Source organism: Rhineura floridana, chromosome 20, assembly GCF_030035675.1.
Source record: "Rhineura floridana isolate rRhiFlo1 chromosome 20, rRhiFlo1.hap2, whole genome shotgun sequence".
Lineage (NCBI taxonomy): Eukaryota > Metazoa > Chordata > Lepidosauria > Squamata > Rhineuridae > Rhineura > Rhineura floridana.
Window position 1 is genome coordinate 19,516,833 of NC_084499.1, and position 20,642 is coordinate 19,537,474.

Genomic DNA, 20,642 nt, shown 5'->3' on the forward strand with positions numbered 1-20,642 from the left:
CGTCTTACGCCACTAAGCCAGAATAAAACACGTTAGTGCTGTTGTAAGTTGCTGTGCAATTGCATCTGTGAGGAAATCGACTAATTAATAATAATAATTAGCGTTCATAGATTGGAATCCCCTTCATCAGCTACGGAAAACTCCTTATGCCAGAATGAAACATGTTAGCATTGCTGTGAGTTGCTTTGGGTTGCATATGTGAGGAAATCGACTAATTATTATTATTAATAATCCAAGCAGCCCTGTTTAGCTCCTATGACTACCTTTCCTCTGTTGATTCCCCTGTGCCAATTTTTAGATGCAGTGCTGTTGCTGCCTGCCCTCTTGTACTTTGTAAATTCCCATGGACACTGTTGATGGGGCTGTATCTATATCATACCTAAATGATTTTCTCACCCCTGATAAGCCAGCCAGCCGGTCCCTGTGGACTGCAAGAGAGGAAGTCCTGCAGATACCACCTCATCAGGAGGTCCATTCCACTTCTTGTGTTCTTAGTTCTCTGGTATATAGGATAGTTCAGACACCAAAATAAATAATATAAAAATGATTTAATTTCTTCTCCCAGGGCCCACTTACCCACAGTGGCCATTAATCCTGCCACAAAAGCCAAATCAATTCAAATCAGGTTTGAATACTGCTTTGTTTCTCTAGCCTAATACCTTCTCCCACAAAACAGACTTCCCTAGGAACTAAACAGCATGAAAGGGGGAGTATGTTAGCTTCTGAGAAGAGTCTTCTCAGTGGCTGACTTCCCTCCTTTCACTCTGATGGCTCCAATCACCAGGAAAGGGATGTGTGTTAGACTCTTTTCAGAGGCCAACACACTCCCCTTTCATCTTGACTGGCTCATAGGATGCTGGGGACGTAAGGACCTGCTGTGGCCTGGCTCCCCAAAAAGGGGTCTAAGACCCCCCTGAGACCCCAGACGACTACACAATTTGAAGCTGTGCATCACTTGCTTTTGGATTGTTGCTCTTTCAAGATAAAGTCAGGGTCTCCCATGAGAATAATTTTAAATCAAACCCAAGTCACTAATGCATCAGGTCTGGTTCTTGTTGGACACAGGGATTTCTCCATTTTACGTATCGCACACTCCTGTTCCGGCCCCTCCTAAATCAGGAACAACGCTGTGCATTTGGAAAGAGCAAGACGTGGGCATTTCTGGCCAACACCGAACTCACAAAGTTCTGGGATGCGACTTCTGCTGGAGTTTCCAGATAGCCTCCCTCCAACTACAGACCAGCCTTGAGCTCTCCTTAGGCTTGGCAAAGTGGTTTCACCTTATGCACTCGGGCCATGCTTGATGGCCAAGGTTCCCGTATAACAGCTTAGAACAGGAGTGGGGACCCTCAGACCCAGAGGCCAAATGCGGCCCTCTCTGTCTGGCCCTCGGGACTCACTCTTTCTATATCACACCTCCTCCGGCACTGGCTTTGCACCCTCTTTGAGCGTTTGTCCTTGAACTCAGATCATGCCTCTCGCCAGGACGGAGGATAAGAGAGGTGCACGTGAGCATTTGTAGAAACTAGCCTAATATCCAAAGGTAAAATTTACATCTATTGCTTCATCTGCTTTAGCCTCTGGTCCTGACCACCTGGCACGTGGCCCTTGGAATATTGGCCAGAAGGGAATACGGCCCTCCGGCTGAAAGAGGCTCTCCGTTCCACCTCTAGGCTACTGGCTTTGACATCATCATTGTGCAGCTCTCGTAAGGGGGACCATACACACAGATTTTGAGCCATATGCTTGGGGGGGGCAGGAGTCACAAGACCTAATGCAACACAAACAGGAGAGGAATAATCTCAAAGTTAAAAAAAATAAAAGAGGGAAATTATTTTGTTATCCATCGCCCAGCTAGATCATTGCGCATACATTTGAGGCTTTTCACGTCCTCTAGAAAAAGTTGCGACAGATACACAAACGTCACACTGGTTTCTGTTTCCTCTTTTTTTTTTAATACAGAAATCATACACACACACACACACATACACACAAACTCCAACCGTTTTAAAGCAAAACAAAAAAAGGTGGGAAGGGAAATCCACTATTTCAAGGGAAGTGTTTTGTTGTTGCCGTTGTGCAAAATGGTCTCCCCAGCTAGACTTGCTCGGGCACGTGCGCACTGCTGTTTGCTGAGGGTATTTCTTTTCCTTTTAGACGCACGCACACACATATTCGTAGAGTCTCCTTCCAGCCGCCGAGCTGGTGAGAAAGTCCAACCCTAGGTACAGTGAACTGGAGACAGTGCCAGCGCGAGAGGCGGGAGGCCCCGCTCGCCTCTATCTAGACGTCTCCATGTTCTCGTCCATAAAGTTGTTGCAGTGCTCTATGACTTTCCTAGGAACGAAATCGGAGGAAAGAAATTTAGGAAACGGCCGGAACCCAGGCTGCGAGGGCGGCTGCGGAACGGGGGATGGAACGTGGGGGAAGGAAAGGATTTTGGGGAGGGGGACCCAGTGGATATTGGCTGCAGTTATGCCTTAGGAGTCTATTTTGGCATGAAAGTGGTTTCTGATGTCTGTGAGGCCTGGAAGGCAGGCAGCAGGGAGAGTAGGAGGAACGAGAGCCAATGAGGCAGAGCCAATACATTTATTCCACTGTAAGCAGCCATGACTTCCCCAAAAGAATCCTGGGAAGTGTAGTTTGTGAAGGGTGCTGAGGGTTGTTAGGAGACCCCTCTTCTGCTGAACTTTCAGGAGTCCTAACCACTGTCACTGAAGGACATAGCGGGACTGCAAACAGAAAACACCTGGAATCCTAACAGATTTTATGCAGCAATGCCAGCAGAAGTTAGCAGCCTGCGGAGTTTTGCAAGGAATGACGAGGTGGCAAAAGGGGAGCGGGATTTCTATATCGCTGGGAGACAAGTTCATCCTCAAGAGGACTTACCGTCCCATCTCCTTCGTTTCCGGCCGTGCCGAAGCCATTTTGATCATGTCCCTTAGGAGGAGGAGACCACCTTCTTTGATCAGTAGGGGGCAGTATTTGTCTGCTGCGAATGGGGAGAGAAAAGATGGTTGGCTTTCGACTTTGCCAGGTTATAAAAAGAAAAGTGCTCTCAAAAAAGGGGTCAGCGCCTCCAGACTGCGTTGCTGGAGAAGGAACTCCAGCAAGGAGAGGAGAGGGGGGGAAAGGAAAGGAGAAAGAAAATGGAAAGGAGAGAGAGAGATTATCACACTTGAACAACAACAACCCATAATAATAATAATAATAAATTATACATATATAGGAATTTTCCTGAGTGTTCACAGCATTGGGTTGCACCCAATGTTACTCCTACTCAGAGAAGACCCACTGAAATTGCCAGACATGACTCACTTCACTCCACTGATTTCAATTGGTTCATTCCTGAGTATAACTTAGTTGGACACCACCCATTTAAAAAGAAAAACAAAAGAACAAGGCTTTTCTTCTTTTTAACTTTGTAACGTTATTTTAAAATGCCTGCCGGGAAATAAAAAAATCTGAAGAGTGACGTTCAAGCATAAAGATGTTATATCTTGAGGAAGGGCTCATGGCTCAGCTGCAAAGCATCTGTTTTGCATGCCCAGTAGCGCTTGGGAGTATCTCCCACCTGAAACCCTGGAGAGCCGCTGCCAGTCAGAGTAGACAATATTGAGCTAGATGGACTAAGGGTCTGACTCCATACAAGGCAGCGTCCTAAGGTTCCTAATCAGGAGTGGAAAATGTCTGTGGCTCTTCAGCTGTTTCTGGACGACAGCTCTCTTTTCCCCTGACCAGTGGCTATGCTGGCTGCTGTGAGTCTGAGTCTGACAGTTTCTGGAAGGCCACGGGTACCCCGGCCCTGATCTAAGAGGAGGCATCCCCTTCTTTCTCGGGAGAGAATGCCTCTTCTGAATAGAGGCATTCCTCCATCTCTCACATGCCGCAGGGGACGCTGCTTCTTAGATCGGGGATGTGGCCTTTCAGAGGTTGCTGGACTCCAACTCAAATCAGCCCCTGAAGCCAGCATGGCCAATGGTCAGGGACTACAGGAGCTGGAGGACAATGGCATCTGTGGGGGGGGGGCACAGGTCCCCCATCCCTGTGTTACGTTAAGCAAGAGATACTTCCTCAAAGGCACATTCTTAACACACAGCCTAACCCCGGCTGCCACCGCACAGCTTTCTCAGGAGCGACTTACGGTAGACAGAGATGAGGTTGTAGAGGGCCCACGTCGCCCAGTGCTGGCTTACCGGAGAGATCCCTTGCGGAATGAGCCTAAGGATCGGCTCAAAGGACCTGGGCAAGCGGGCAGAAAGAGCGGGGGAAAGGTGATCAAGAGACAGAAAGAAGAGAAGAAAGATGACAACCAGATGACAAGATGTTTTTAAATTGTTTTTAAATTTTTTAAAAATTGCGTTTTTAAATTGTTTTTTGTGTTTTAATATTTGTATATTTGATTTTATTGTTTTTAATTGCTGTAAACTGCCCAGAGAGCTTTGGCTATGGGGTGGTATATAAATGTAATAAATAATAAATAAATAAATAAGCCAAAATCCTGCCACTTCTGTTAAGGGAAAACAACAGCAGCAGCGATAAATCATTTAAAAATTGGTAGAAGAACACTGGCAAAAACTTTGGGTTGTATCCATCATGTTGCTAAGTAACTTCCCCTTTCTCTCTTCTCCCTGCACCCTTCCCCCAAATCTGTCCCAACCCTCTTGACCAGGGAGGGCTGTGGGCTGGAGAAAGAATCTCGAGGGCCAGAATCGAGAGGCCTGGAGGGCCACATTCAAGCCCCTGGGGCTTGAGATTTCCCCAAGCTTGCTTTAATGGCCGCAACCCTGTCTCTGCCCACCTGTAATTGATGTTCCTCCGGGAATTTACATCCCACCATTGAATAGCCGCCCACATCCTGTCCACAACTTCCTCCCTGGGAGGCTCACGGATCATCCAGGCTTCTGGCCCGTCGAACATGATGTGGGAGAGAACCCCGCACGCGTTGTAAGAGACTTCAATGCCATCGGCTTCGCTGTCCAACAGGTTGCTGTCACGAGGAGGAGGAATCAAAAAAAGCCACAACTCATCAACCATTACAGCCCTAAACGGCCCTGGGAGCTGGATACCTAAAAGACCGTCCTGTGCCCACTGAGATGTTCCATGGAGGCTCTCCTCTGCGACACACCAGTGTCCGTGTTGCATTTGGCTGGGAGGTGTGAGAGGGCCTTGGCTGTGCCCAGGGAGCACAGGGAGGCCAATTCCGCCCCTTATCCAGTGGCTTTCCGTTGCGATACCACTTGCTGGGAATCGCATGTGGGCAGGCTGGACTAGATGGACCCCCTTTGGCCTAATCCAGCAGCCAGGCTCTTCTTAGGTTCTCACTCTGCATATGCCACAAGATGTAGTAATGACCACCACTTTGGGGGGCTTCAAGGAGGATTACGCAAATCCATGAAGGATAAGGCTTTCAGTGGCTATGGGCCACAGCGGCTATGCTCTACTTCCACCGTCGGAGGCAGCCTGCCTCTGGGTACCAGCTGCTGGGAATCACAAATGGGGGAGTTGCTCTTGCGCTCAGTTCCTGCTTGTGGGGTTCTCATTGGGGCACCCGGTTGGCCACTGTGAGAACAGGAGGCTGGACCAGGTGGGCCACTGGCTCGGTCCAGCAGAAGGGCTCTTTTTTTATGTCCCCTTCTAAAGCAGCTGTGGATGGCGCGTTTCTGAAGAAAATCCCGAATGTCACCCACCTGAACACACTGATGAACTGGGAAGTCATCAATTGTGGGCGGAGCTCTTGCACCTCTGCCACGTTTCCCAGAAGGCCTAGCATGTTGCGATGCAGCTCCTGCTTGTTAGGGAATTCCTGCAGGGGAGGAAAGACCAAAGACCCGCGAGCAGGACCGGAGTTAGCACCGGCAACACTCTCCCCGCTTGCAATTCCCAGCAACTGGTATTCACAAGCCGACTGCCTCCCAAAGCAGCCGAAATGCCGGACGGGGGTCGCCTGCAGGGGCTACCCCACAACCCACTCACACGTTTGGTAAGAGGCGATAATACAACCCAATGTTTTGTTGCAGGTCCATCTGTGATCCATCTAATTGTTCTAATTTATACAGTTCAAACAACCGTGCTTTAAAACTAAACAAAGCAGAAAGCCAAAAAAAGACTTCACAGACCTTCAAGCACTCCAGGAAGAGCTTCATGCCGCTATAGTTGAGGAACATTTCACAGTTGTTTGGGGTCTCGTCTGTGATGTTCCACAAGGCGCTCCAGGAGAACTCCATCACCTGGTCGCACTGCCAGAGCAGAGGAGGAGAAAAACGGTTCAAGTCTCTGAGGCAGGGTGGGGTGGGAGGCACTTCTAATTCGCTCTCAGCTCTGACTCCCAATTGGCTGGGAATCCTTGCGTTGTGTCTCTCCACCAATAGCAGCACGATGGGCAGGGACGGTGGACGGCACCATTTTGAAGGCAGTGCCTAGGAATGCTGGGACATGTGTGGCATTTCCTTCCCCTCCCCCAAAAAGGTGGGGTGGTAGGATCAGGAGCACCAGGGTTCAAATACCCTTCAGCTCCCTGGAAAGAATCTATCTCTCTGCCTCTGTCTCTCTAGCTTTGCCTAGCCTACCTTACAGGGTTGTTGTGAAGGTGAGCTTTAGACAAAGGGGAGAGAAGCAGGCGTGCTCCTTGGAAGGAAGGTGGCACGAAAATGCAATAAATAAAATGTTTTTTTTTTTATTGTTATTTGGGAAGGTGAAACCCGCTGGGAGATCCTCTGGGCGATTTGCAGTTCATGCGAGCATGGGACGCTGCCTTGTTGTAAGTCACATCACGGGGTCCATCTAGCTCAGTATTGCCTACCCTGACTGGCAGCCGCTCTCCAGGGTTTCAGAGGAGGGGGGACATTCCCAGCCCTACCTGGAGATGCCAGTGGGGCTTGAACCTTCCGTATGCAAGACAGATGCTCTACCATGGAGCTGCGGCCCCCACCCGAAGCCTGCTTGCGGGCTTCCCCCAGGCACCTGGTTGGCCACTGTGGGAACAGGATGCTAGACTAGATGGGCCACTGGCCTGATCCAGCAGGCTGTTCTTATGTTGCCAAAATCCCTCCCACTGATGGTGCACAAGGCCCACCCATTACAGGCCTTCTGTAGTGCTGTTAAAACTATCTGATTTTATCTGTTCCTGGCTCTCAAGCCCTTAGGGGGGACCCAGATCTTAACCTTACCACTTTGTCCACCAACTTCTTCTGAATCAGCTTCAGCATAGTCTGTTGGCAGAAAACAAGAAGCAATCGAATTATGTTAGAGTTTGGGAATAGGAGGCAGGGAAAATGATGCGCAAGGGTAGTCGTCGGACAAGGCAGAGGTGGAGAAGCTCAGGCCTGGGGGGCGACGGGGGCAAATGCAGCCCCCCAGTGTTTTCCATCTGGCCCTGACAACTGCGCAAAGGCTGTGTGCCCTCCGCAGCTCACCCCCCCTCCGCAGAACTGTCCCACACGCCCCTCGAGTGTGATAGCCTGCCTTGAATGTGTCTTCGCACTGTGATGACGACTCTTGCTTGCGTGGATAGAGGACAGAGAGAGATGCTGAAGGCATATAGCAACAACAGCATGGGGATTAACAGCAGGTCAACAAAAATGGAATTTTACAAGCCCTTTGGCTAAGAGACTCGAACTTTGAGCCTAGGAGGATAAACACCCACCATTTATTACACAATGGCCTGAAGACCTTAATGCCTTTGCTACATCCCTGGCATGAGATAGTCAGGAAATACCTAGTTAACCTAAATGAGTTCAAATCTCCAGGGCCTGATGAACTGCATCCCAGAGTATTGAAGGAACTTGCAGATGTACTCTCAGAACCTCTTGCCATCATCTTTGAGAAATCCTGGAGAACGGGAGAGGTGCCGGAGGATTGGAGACGAGCAAACGTCATCCCGCTCTTTAAAAAGGGTAAAAAAGAAGATCCGGGAAATTACAGGCCGGTCAGTCTGACTTCAATACCGGGAAAGATATTAGAACGGATAATAAAAGAGTCCACTGGCAACTATCTAGATGACAATGCTGTGATTAGAAGGAGCCAGCATGGGTTTGTCAAGAAAAAATCCTGTCAAACTAATCTCATCTCTTTTTTTGATCGGGTCACTAGCTTAGTAGATGGTGGAAATGCTGTAGATGTCATCTATCTAGATTTCAGCAAGGCGTTTGACAAAGTCCCCCACGACCTTTTGATTAGCAAACTAGTCAAATGCGGACTACATGGAAATACTGTCAGGTGGATTCACAACTGGTTGGAAAACCGTGCTCAAAGAGTGGTCATTGGTGGCTCTGCTTCGGACTGGAAGGAGGTTTCGAGTGGAGTGCCACAGGGCTCTGTCCTGGGGCCGATACTCTTCAACATTTTTATCAATGACTTAGATGACGGGGTGGAGGAAAGCCTTATGAAGTTTGCGGATGATACGAAACTGGGAGGGATAGCTAACACAATGGAAGACAGGTATAAAATCCAAAGGGACCTGGATAGACTAGGAAATTGGGCTGAAATTAATAAAATGACATTCAATAAAGACAAATGCAGGATTCTGCATTTAGGCCACAAAACCAAAATGCACGGGTACAGGATGGGAAATACCCGGCTTAGCAGTAGTGCGTGTGAGAAGGACTTTGGAATTGTAGTGGATCGCAAGTTGAACATGACCCAGCAGTGTGATGCTGCGGCAAAAAAGTCAAACGCGGTTTTGGGCTGCATAAACAGAGCTATAGTTTCCAGGTCGAGGGAAGTAATAGTCCCACTATATTCTGCATTGGTCAGGCCTCATCTGGAATACTGCGTTCAGTTCTGGGCGCCTCATTTTAAGAAAGATATAGACAAGTTAGAGCGGGTTCAGAAGAGGGCGACGAGGATGATAGCCGGTATGGAGAACAAGTCTTATGAGGAAAGGTTGAAGGAACTTGGCATGTTCGGTCTGGTGAAGAGAAGGCTGAGGGGTGAAATGATTGCACTCTTTAAGTACCTGAAGGGCTGTCACATAGAGGAGGGTACAGATTTGTTCTCTGCTGCCCCAAAGGGTAGGACTAGGTCTAATGGTTTTAAGTTGCAGGAGCGTAGATTCAGATTGGACATTAGAAGGAACTTCTTGACAGTAAGGGCAGTTCGGCAATGGAACCAACTGCCTAGGGAGGTGGTGGGATCCCCTTCGCTGGATGTCTTCAAACAGAGGCTGGACAGCTATCTGATGCTCTAGCTGTGGATTTCCTGCTGTGAGCAGGGGGTTGGGCTCGATGGCCTACAAGGCCCCTTCCAACTCTATGATTCTATGATTCTATTCTATGATTCTATGTGGGCCCTGGAAGGTTGCCAGTGACTGTCCCCGGGGACCCTTTCCTTGCAGCTTTGGCCTCTCCTTCAATAAATGTCCTGATGATCTCTTCCAGCAGCATTTTAATAAGAGATCATGGGTGCATGTCCCCATCTCTGGACAATCATGGCAGAACGCTTTCCTTAAAACTCCAAAGATGGCTTGAGCAAAAATAAAATTATGGGCCTGTAGTAGTTATGGGATGAGGGTAAAAAAAAGGCCCAGGTGAACATGAAGAGGCCATCTTGGGAGGCAGGGCATACCCACCATGACAAACCCCATCTTGCCCACAGCCTCCTTGTGGTCATTGTCCACTTGGCACACCAGGGCGTTGCAAAGGTGCACAGCGATGCGCTGGATCGACTCGTCCTGCCGCGTCGGGTTGAGGATGTTCAGAAGCAGCTCGTTGACCCGGCGGTACTGGAATTCCAGCTCCTCTGGAATGCTGAAGTTGCACAGGGTCAGACAGCAGTTCCGTTGCACCTGGGGAGGGGAAGAAAGGGGGGGTGAGCTTCCAGTTGCCGGAAACCGCCGGAGAGGAGTTTGCTGCTGTGATCAGGTCCTGCTTGCGGGCTTCCCGTCGGGGCACCTCGGTGGCCACTGTGACAACAGGACGCCGGACTAGATGGGCCTGATCCAGTCAGGGCTCTTTTGGATGTTCTTAACCTCAGACCCATTGCATCAGCGAAATAACAAACTGCAAAGACAACAATAAGCAAGACAGAAATGACAACCAATAATAATTTTAAAAGTAGGCCGGAAAGCACATGGGCCTTAGAGCCAAGGGCTCCATCAATATTCGAGCCCAAGGTTGTGAACCTGGCTGAGATCTGGCAGTGCACTTACGGTTACTTCCTGGTAAGACTCCATGCCGTTCAGCACCACCTGGATGACCTGCCGTCGCAGCTTGATGCTCTGCTCCATGCGGTACTCTGAGTTGGTGAGGTAGAAGAGGGTGGCGCTCCCCGTCACCTGGATATTTTTATCGTATTTGTGGCACTTGAGAGCCGTGATGACTAGCTGCAGAAATGGAGCACAAAGTTCCATCATTATTTTGCACTAGGGGCTGGGCCCCTGCTTGATTTGCTCACCAGCCCCCTGCCTTCACAACCCCCCTTTACCATCCACCCCTCCCTTTACCCCTTGCCAAAGCCACCCAACCTCCCCTTTTACACCTGCCCGCCTGCCTCTGTCTCCCTCCTCTGCCCTGCCACTGAGCTCCTAGACCCACTAGAGCACCTTGAGGGCCCTCAGAAGTTGGTTGCAGCGCTCAGTGCGGACATGGTCAAAAAGGAGGTTGAGGGCTCGAGATGTGATTTCAGGCCGGTGTTCAGTATATGCCTCGATGGCGTTGAGGACTTGCTCTTCGTTCTTATCTCCGGTCACCTGATGTGGAGAATGGGAACGCTCAGAGGTGGGAAAGGAGGCGAGTAGCGTGGTATAGTAAGTAGAGTGTTTGTTCTGGGAGGGGGAAGACGGGTTCAAATCACCGTCTAGCCACACAAGTCTTGATTAATGCTCTTATGAGCAGTTTAGATTATGGGACCAGTAACTAACTTACATTTATTTATTTGACAAAATTTGTATACCCTTTAACTGTAAATAAAACCTCTAAAGCGGTTTCAAAAGAACATAAAATATACGTTACAATTGTCAATAAAAATCAAAGTTGAAAACAAGTTTTTAAAAAGGCAAGATGGATAAAATCAAGAGTTAAAAGTACACACATTGTCAGCTAAAATGACGGATTCAAATATATAACTTCGTCTGGGTAGGCTTGCCTAAACAGAAAAGCATTTAAGCAGGCACCAGAAAGAACACAGCTAATTGGCCTGTCTAATGTCAATGGGCAGGGAGTTCCAGGGTGTAGAAGCTGCCAAGCTACAAGGTCGGCTCCTTAGAAGTGCAAACTGAACATTATGTGGCACTTGTAGGAGTGCCAGTTCCACAGACCGAAGTGGTCCAGCGGGCACATATAGGAAAGGCGATACTCCAAGTAATCAACAAATGCCAAGTACAGAGATGGCACTATATGAATAACGTAATGATCTCTCAGTGCAGCTTACCCGTGTGAATATGCGTCCATGTATACATGCAGGTGCTCCGGTTGTCTTTCAAAATACACATGTCTAAACGTGTTTTATCTCAAGATTTCAAACCGCATTATGATAAATTCTGTGAGCCAGGAAATGTGTCACAGAATTCGGAGAAAAGCAAACTCTGTTGGAGAGCTATGTTCAATTAATGCACTGGTCTGGGAGGCGCGGATCAGGTCAGTTCATTTTAGAATTCACAAAGATCAAATTCCCCAAGCGGCCCTTAGGCATATGCGCTGCGTTATTCAATCAAATGATTAACAATATTTTTGCTTGAGTAAAAAGATGCCTCAGAAGCAGATATATCTTCAAATAAATATATATATAACATTTTTTTTTGTCTTTTATTCTTGCTCTACCTTGTAGGCTGGGATATGCGGAAGGTGGGAAAGAGCGGTCTCAAAGAGGCCCAAGAACTGCAGCGGTCGCTTCAGATTCCTCAAAGGGGTGATGCTGCTTGTTTCAGGGTTGATGCTAGAGAAATATACGTAACAAATGGAAACTGCCACATACGAACCAGACTCTTGGCCGATCTGGCCAGGGTGCTTGGAACTGTAGCTCTGTGAGGGGTAAAATGGCAGTTCCCAGGATTCTTTGCGGGAACCCTCAACATCCCTGACCCACTGGCCATGCTGGCTGCGACGGGGTGATGGCAGCTGGTGTCCGCCAGTCTCTGGACTTATAAACCATCAGGAGGGGGCCCCATCGGACTCACCTCGTCTGGCCCACTTTCTCGTCCAGGCATGAGGAGGCGCAGTTCTCCAGCATGGCGTGGCCAGAGATGTCCAGGGAGGTGAGGTTCACCAGGTTCTCCACAAGGAGGTTCAGAACTCGCCGGGTCAGCTTGAATTTGTAGTAACTGGAGTGGCAGTCCCGGGAAACGTCCAAGTGCCTGGCGACAACAATGAAGATGAGAAACAGCTCGTCACTGACCAGCGACCCTCAAAAGGGTAGCTGAATTAATGCCTCTGCGGTATTACAGGTACTTTTATGTGCCCAGAGGGAAACATGCATGGCAGGGCTATGTGTGAAGGCTCTTGATCCAAGGCCAGAAAAAGTGCAGAAACGTGGCTACCTGAGGATCTAAGGATGCAGAATGTGTCTTCCTGAGAATACCAGCTTTCTCTCTTTCCTTTTTTTTTTAAAGAGAGCAAGTTTCTAGACTTCATTGGGCAGTACTTGTTCCAATCTCCCCGGAGAAAGGTCGGGATAAAAAAGTATCATTATCAAACAAGATATAAATATATTATAAAAATATTTATTGTATTTATTCCCCTCCTCTTTCTGCAGTTCTGCTACAGCTATTTCTATGAGATTTTAATATTGGATTTTTGTGATGTTTTTGTTTTTATAGGGTGGCAGCCAACTAAAATAAGTTATGCTCCGAGAAGGTTCATTGATCTTAATGGGTCTACCCTGAGTCGGATTTACTTTGGATATGCGTTATAAGGTTGTGTCCAATGCTAGTCCTACTCAGAGGAAACGCACTGAAAATAACTGATATGACTAACAGATTAACTTCAATGGGTCCAAGTCGGAGTAGAGCTTAAGAACATGAGAAGAGCCTGGCTGCTGAATCAGGCCAAAGGGGGCCCATCTAGTCCAGCATCCGGTTCTCACCGTGGCCAGCCAGAGGAACATTATGTGAAGCTGGACACAATCCACAGTCTCTAGGTTTGTGGGCCTTGGCGTAAGACAAGGCAAACACTTAAGCCCATGCTGGCTGGGAGCTGATGGGAGTTGCGATCCAAAGTGTTCTGGAGGGCACCAGGTGACGTAGGGCGGACTAAACAGTTGCAAAGATGAGCGCTCCCGAACGCCGCTGGCTGACCTGAGCTTGCGCAGCTGTGCTATGGCCTGAATGTGGTCCTCGCAGAGGTCCATGTTGTAAAGTACTAGAGAAGCTAAGCTATCCTTCCATTGGGTCAGGAAGAGTATGTCATTGAGCTGGATCCCAGAGAGGTCCAGGGCGGTCAGGGTGGCCAAAGGCCGGAGCAGCCCCTCCACGTTCACCCCATCGGTCATCCGGCCCAAGTTGAGGAAGCGCAGGCGTCTGAAGCCCTCGAAGGTGAAATCCTTGACCAAGACTTGGCGGGTGGGGTTCAAGTCATCCTCGCAGCCCCCCGGGTTCTCCTCCTCGTAAAAAATGTTGGTGCAGCCGAAGAGGCTGAGGGAGACGAGGGTGGGGCTGAAGCTGCCCAGGGTCTGCAGGCTCTTGGCGGTCAGCTTCTCGCAATTCGTCAGGAAGAGCTCAGCGAGGTCCTGCAGGAGAGGAGAAATGAGGAATGAAAAACAGGGCTGTCGCCCCAGTTACACAAAGTCAGGGCAGGGCTGGGGAACCTTTTTTCGCAAGAGGGCCACAATCCCTTCTTGGGGGGGGGTACATGCCAGTGGTGGGAGTGGCCAGACGCAAAAGTGGGTGGAGCAACATATGCATTTTAAAAAAATAATTTAGAAGAGATAAAAATGGTAAGGATGTAACAAATATATATATGCGTATACATTTGCGGCATATCAGATATATATGTGTTGTATCCACCTAAGTCCTACTCAGAGTAGACCTCCTGAAATAAGAGACATGACCAACTCTGGTCCATTAATTTCACTGGGTCTCCTCTCTATCAAACACAGAATAATCAGATAATTATAAATTATTAGTTGATCACAAAGAAAAGCTAAAGAGCTGCAGTTCACTGGTAGAGCATCTGATTAGCACGCAGAAGGTCCTGGGTTCAACCCCCAGTGGCATCTCCAGGTAGGGCTGGGAGACCCCTTCCTGAAACCTTGGAGAGCCTGCCAGTCAGTGTAGACAATACTGAGCGAGATGGACCAGAGATCTGATTCGGTAGGAAACAGCGTCTGATGTCCCTACCTGTTTTCGAATGGCTTCGAGGTCTTGATCCTGCACAATGTCCTCTCGCAAATGGATTCGCGCCAGCCTGGTGCTCCGAGGGTCTGAGAAGAGAGTGAAGAAGCTCTCGTTGTGCTCGAAAATGCTGTCGGCGTTGACCAGCTCCACATACCTACAGAAGAGATGGGTGTCAAGGCAATGAAAAGGTTTTAGCATTCTTCCTGAACCCAACAGTAGCAGACGGACCTCAAGTTTAGACACCGGAGATCTGGATGCAAATCTTTGCTCAGCTATGAAGTTCCCTGGAAAGCTTCTTCTTGGGTGAATCACATTCTTCTATCCCATACTACCTCACAGTGTTGTTGTGAGGATAAAGTGCAATAAGAACACATTGCTACTAACACTTAAGACTTATATATCAGAGCATTTAAGAAGTTTCAGTGCTGCATCCAATATAGCGCTGAGTGAAAGTCACTCATTGGTGAACTTGTTCCTCTGGCGAAAAGTTTTCTGCCAGTGGAACATTGTTGTGCATGAGAATGCATAGGTGGGCTGCTGGCAACTCTGTTGCGCAACAGACTGCACAACCTGTTATGCAATGAGTTTCCACTAGGGCAACTGTTGCACTGGAATCCTTGCAACATTAAAACTCACTTTCTGCAGAGAAAGTTGAATCCAACCCTTAAATACATAAACAGACAGGTCACATCCACACCACACATTTAAAGCACATGATTTCGCCCCCCCAAAGGGTCCTGGGAACTGTATTTTAATCCTTCCAGAGCTACAATTCCCAGCACCCTTAACAAACTACAGTTCCCGGGATTCTTTCGTGAGAAGCCATGTGCTTTAAATGTATGGTGGTGGTGGGGATCTTCCTAGTCCAAAATCAGCTTTATGAGGCAGGTGCTACCACGCTAAACGCTCTGGTCTTACCGGACACTAAGACAGACTTCGGGAGTGCACAGCACTAAGAGGCTTCTCTGTCAAGGATCGAAACGACTGGGGAGGGGTACAGAGCCGGGATGGGAAACCTCAGGCCTGGGGCCAAATACGGCCCTCCAGGCTTCTTCCTTTGGCCCTCAGAATTCTCCCCAGGCCACACCCCCTCCACAGCTACACCCTGTATGGGTCTTGCTTCACAACTTTCTTGAGTGTTTTTGTTTTCCTGGCTAGAATATGTCCCTGAACTCCGAACATGCCTCTTGACTGCATGAATGGAGGACTGAGAAGGGTGTGCGTGCAAGTGTGTGAAGAAACTACTCTATGGCACAACTTTGCAGTCATTGCTCCACCCAATTTTGCCTCTCTGGCCGTGCCCACCACTGCCAAGCAGCCCTCAGAAAGTTGCCCAGAAGGGAATGCGGCCCTTGGGCTGAGAAAAAGTTTGCCCTGCCCCAGGTACAGAAGGCAAGGTACTCCTGAACACACACACACAAGATAAAGAAACGTACTCATTGACAAGTCTGTCGCAGATCTCGCTTGGCAGAAAGATGTCCAGGTGGAGGCGGAGGGTCTCGTTGTCGAGCAAGTAGCAAAGGGTCCCCTCCAAGTTGTGGAGGCAATAATCTGTACACAGCGTCATCAGCGACTCCGGGCTGTCGGAAGCCATTTTGTGAAAAGGGGAGAAGGGGGGAGTGAGGGGGGGGACGTGTGGCAAATATGCGCTTCTTCCCCCCCTCCCCCGGGATTCCCTTCTCTTGATTGAAGGAGATTTCCAACCGGATCTTACAGTGATGTCAGGAATGCTGCAGGCAGATGATGAAAAAAAGAAAAACCACCTGTTTTTAAACCTGTTGGAACTGAAGTTCTTGCAGTATCTTCCCACCTCAAGCAAAGCAGACGCCCAAGGAGGAGTAACAGATGAGTAGTCTTGGCTGGTAAACCTCACCCTCGACCAAGGTCTGATGACAACAAAAAGAGACTTTACAGGAAGTTTTAGGGCACATAAAGGGGGTAGGCTTGCCAACACGGTGCCCTCCAGACCTTTCGGACCACAGCACCTATCATTAACCCCAGGCCCAGGTTGCATTCAGGTCCTGCTTGCGGCCTTCCCGTCAGGGCGGCAACTGTGACGACAGGAAGCTGGACTAGATGGGCCTCTGGCCTGATCCAGCAGCCAGGCACTTCTTACATTCTTATAACCTATTAAACGTTACAGACAGTCTTGAAGCCTGGTGCTCCACCTGTTTCTATAGAAGGATTGTGCCAACCCCGAGTAAACTGTGCATCTAAGTAAATCCCCTTTATAGCCTCTTGCCAGCCTAGCGCTCTCTTACAAGCTGCATAGCCTTCCTAGCCAGGGCTACAGAATTACATGATGGTAGGTCATCATGGCAGCCAACGCTGAAGCTTTAGCCAAGGGGGGGGGGAGGAGAGAGAGAAAGGCAGCACACATCAGAATGGACTAAACTGGACCATCGGATTACAGCACAGGCTAGATTTTTTTTAAAGAACAGTGCTTTTCCATTGTGGCTGATGTCTGTGTGGATCACCACTAATGCTGAACTTGGTAACAAACTGATTTTATTTATTCATTCATTTTATACCCACCCTCTCAACCAGTGATCTCAGGGTTGCCAGGAACTGTGTCTTTCTGCCATCAAGTGCCTGGGTAAACAGGAATGTTTTTAAATTCTTCCTGAAAGTCAATAATAAAGGAGACCCATGCATGTCACAAGGGAGGGCATTTCACAAATGGGAGGCAGCCACTGAAAAGACCCTGTCATGGGTCAATGCCAACTGGGCAGCCTCCATGGGCAGCACCACCAACAAGGCCTCACCTGCCGATTGTAGGGTCTGAGATAGTTGATATTGGGGAAGGCGCTCTTTTAGGTACTTGGGTGCAAGCCATTTAGGGCTTTACATGCTAGTGCTAACACTTTGAATTGGACCCAGTTTGTCATGGGCAGCCAGTGCAGCACTTTCAGGACCGGTGGCGCATGGCCTGATTGGGCTGTTCCACTTACCAGTCTAGAAGCTGCATTCTGCACTAGCTGCAGCCTCTAGACCATCTTCAAGGGCAGCCCCACTTACAATACTTATTTAATATTTAATATTTTAGTGTTGAGTTTTGTAGCTGCTTATGTGTTTAATTATGTTTAGGTTTCTGGTATAATTACTTTATTTTTAAGTTGTTTAATATATATTTTAATTGTATATTGGATGTTTATGTTGTGAACCGCCCAGAGAGCTTTGGCTATGGGGCGGTATATAAATCTAATAAATAAATAAATACATTACAGTCATCCAAAAATGAGGTCACCATGCCAGATGACAGCACACCTGTTCACCTTTCCTGTGCATGAGAGCCTGGCACTATTTTAGAATACACTCCTTAGTGCATGTGTCTTAGAAGTCATTCCCATTGAAATCTATGTGTGCTACCCCTAAGTAAAGGTAGCTATTAGATACAGGAGGAAGAGGAGATTTACTCTGCAACATCAAATTTAAACCTGATGGATATGACTCTTCATCCTTTTTCCTACACCCAAGTCCTCTTAACTTGACATTTGCACATAGCATCCCACTTGATTAAATGGGATGGTGAGTCAGTTCAGGCACAATGGTTAATCTGGTCAACTTCACATACAACTGTCAACTTTATAATCAGCCTCTATAACCCTGTCTTGTAACAGCAGTTTCATCCACAGCAAATCAGCAGGTGATAATATTTATCTCTAGGATACAAAGAGCCTCACATGCTAATTCCTTCAGATAAAGAGTGCAGAGCCAGTGTAGCACTAGGATTGAGGAGAACCAGGTTTGAAGCTCTACACACTGCCATGCAGCTCACTGGGTGACCTTGGGCCAACCACAACTCTCTCAGCCTAACCTACCTCACACGGTTGTTGTGAGGATAAGAGGGGGGAGAACTATGTAAGTCAACCTGAACTCCGTGGAGGAAAGAAGGAATGAAAATGTAATAATAAAAATTGCCATTTCTGAAACATCATCCGAGTCACTGAAGAGTTGCTCAGCATCATCTTCTGAGTTTAGTTTTTTTGCAGCTTCAACAATCCTGTCTCCCCCCATACATATGTTGCTTTGCAATACAATTTTTTTCTTTTACAAAAACAAACAAACTACATTTAGCAGGCTGCTCAAGCAAGATTTTTTTTTTATCAGCAGTGAGGGAGCATCAGGGAATCTAATTTGTCAGGACAAACAATCCTTTCCACATGTTAGATTTAGATGCACCTTGGCTGACACACAGAACCAGATTACAAGATTCCAGATTACAAGACTCCCTGATGCATCCCAGTACCATTTTCCCTCTTTTTAAGCAATATTTACTTATTAATTTTACATCCTGTTCTTGCAGCACTCTCCCATCCAAGGAACAGACCAAGTCCACAATAGCTTAGGAATAGCATTAGGATCTCCTACACCAGGGATGGGGAACATGTCGCTGGACTACAACCCCCATCATCCCCCACTATTTGACCATGCTGGCTGGGGCAGATGGGAGGTGGAGCCCAGCAACATGTAGAGGGCTGCAGGTTCCTTACCCTTGCCCGATAACCACTCACTGCACCCCCAAGTGGATCCCAAGCTAAGGCTCTCAAGAAGGATTCAGAGTGCCTCTTTGCCAGTGCATCCACCCCGACCCCCCACCAAACCATTCCCAGTGGAAGACCTTGCACAGAAACATCTTAGCACCCTTGCCACAGGCAGATCCCAGATGGATCTCGGGGGCTGCTGGAGGATATGTCAACTGCCACTCCCTCCTCTTAACAGATGGGGCTAAAGGTTGAGATTTCAAGGTCATGCTGGGTTACAGGCTAGGGTCCTTCCCAAATGCACCCTTGCAGTGGGTGGATCAACTGGGGAGAGGAAGGAGGTTGTCTACCATATCTCACCCTCCCACATGCAGCAGGGTAGATCCCAGTAGGAAAACATGGACTTGAGGTCTCCTACCAAAAACACAAGAGAATGAGAGAGAGAGAGATTTGAAAGCAACAAGCAGAACTTCACCCAAACTTGCTCTGGATCCCCACAAGGATTCCGTTAATCACCTAACATATATATACATATAACTGTGATTGACAAAACAGAGGTTTTTGCTTCTTTTAGCAAAACATTTCAGCTTCCGCCTTCATCAGGGGCTAACATACAGTATGTTAGCAGTTGATGAAGACAGATGCCAAAACGTTTTGCTAGTGAAATAAAAACATGTCAATCACAACTACGTGTATACTAGACATACATACATATATCCCCTCTACATATACATCTATACACTATAAATATATAGATATATAAGACAGTTTTGAAAGCAACAAACATTATATATACATACACATACACATCTATACACATCCATATAGACTATATATATATAATGTGTGCGTGGGGGTGCTTCTGTGCACCATCTCACCTTTCCCATCCCTCACTCACCTGTCTTCCCGGCTCCCTGGGCGAGGAAGTATCCGGGTTGGAGTTGGTTCCGGATCCGGTTCGGAAGACAGGAGGGGGTGGGGAAGAGACAGAGAGACAGCGAGGGGGGGAAGCGCCCCTAGTTTCCACCGGGGTCCGCTCTCCCCTCTCGCATCGGCCGCAGTAGCAGCGGCTGTCAACAAATCCTAACGTGACTTCCGGCAACCGGTCTTTTCCTCCTCCCAGGGAAACGATTCCTTTCACCTCCCCCCCCGGGAAACAAAAGCTGCGAGGGAAGAGTTCCGGGGAGATGGTAGGACCCACTTGTTTCTTCCCACAGAGGAGTGTGTGTGTGTGTGGGGGGGAGCTTTTGGCCCTCCAGATGTTGCTGGGCTTCACCTCCCATCAGCCCCAGCCAGCATGGCCAAAGGCCCAGGGATGATGAGAATGGTAGTTCAGCAACATCTAGAGCAGAGGTTCTCAACCTGTGGTCCTCATTCAGGTTTGTCCACATTAAATATTCATATTGATTTTTAATTGGCATTTTTATTGCTTTTGTTTCTTAAATTGTATTTTTTTATATTACGGTTTGCATTCTATGTGTTGCAAATTGTAACACAATAAAATACAATATAAGAAATAAAAGAAACAATAAAATGCAATTTTTAAAAACTACACAGCGCCTAGCACAGCTCATTACGACTGCTACAGCAGGCAGAAAAAATCATTAAGTCGCCCGCCAAGACCATCAGCAAGTGGTCTGCGTGTGTGTGCATGTGTGAAATTAAACTTGAGTCTGAATCATAGCAAGACAGAGACGCTGTGGGTTGGTGGTTCCCAAGTTCTGATAATTGGTCAGTTGCCTGCTTTGCTTTTGTACTCCCTCTGAAAGAGCAGGTCCATAGTGTGGGGGTACTCCTGGATCCATCTTTGTCGCTAGAGGCCCAGGTGACCTCCATGGCTAGGAGTGCCTTTCACCAGCTTCGGCTGGTAAGACAGCTGCAGCTGTTTCTGG

The 20,642-nt window shown here is 48.1% G+C and overlaps 1 protein-coding gene across 3 annotated transcripts; it reads right to left on the reverse strand.

The window, feature by feature from the left end:
* Window positions 1–1,919: 1,919 nt before the first annotated feature.
* Window positions 1,920–19,870, reverse strand: ZER1 (zyg-11 related cell cycle regulator). Of its 3 annotated transcripts, XM_061604185.1 has the most exons (17): window positions 19,649–19,870; window positions 16,802–16,889; window positions 15,703–15,996; window positions 14,270–14,420; window positions 13,229–13,659; window positions 12,113–12,289; window positions 11,757–11,871; window positions 10,541–10,687; window positions 10,148–10,321; window positions 9,569–9,784; window positions 7,170–7,211; window positions 6,120–6,239; window positions 5,691–5,806; window positions 4,802–4,990; window positions 4,145–4,242; window positions 2,890–2,992; window positions 1,920–2,337 (listed from the first exon to the last, which is right to left on the reverse strand). In XM_061604185.1, exons 3-17 carry the CDS (start codon window positions 15,858–15,860, stop codon window positions 2,280–2,282), a joined length of 2,295 nt encoding a protein of 764 aa, XP_061460169.1. In that variant the 5' UTR covers window positions 15,861–15,996; window positions 16,802–16,889; window positions 19,649–19,870; the 3' UTR covers window positions 1,920–2,279. The 3 variants fall into 3 exon arrangements, with proteins under 3 accessions (XP_061460169.1, XP_061460168.1, XP_061460170.1); XM_061604184.1 differs by lacking the exon at window positions 16,802–16,889; XM_061604186.1 differs by lacking the exons at window positions 16,802–16,889; window positions 19,649–19,870 and adding an exon at window positions 19,629–19,638.
* Between the last annotated feature and the right edge of the window lie 772 nt (window positions 19,871–20,642).

Excerpts from the sequence above, each read along its gene's own strand:
- ZER1 (XM_061604184.1), bottom strand. The coding sequence starts at position 15,860 with ATGGCTTCCGACAGCCCGGAGTCGCTGATGACGCTGTGTACAGATTAT. Across the intron at positions 9,785-10,147 it reads AGTCTTACCAGGAAGTAACC|GTGCAACGGAACTGCTGTCT; the intron begins GTAAGTGCACTG and ends TCCCCTCCCCAG. Across the intron at positions 4,243-4,801 it reads CGGAGGAACATCAATTACAG|GTCCTTTGAGCCGATCCTTA; the intron begins GTGGGCAGAGAC and ends CCGCTTGCCCAG.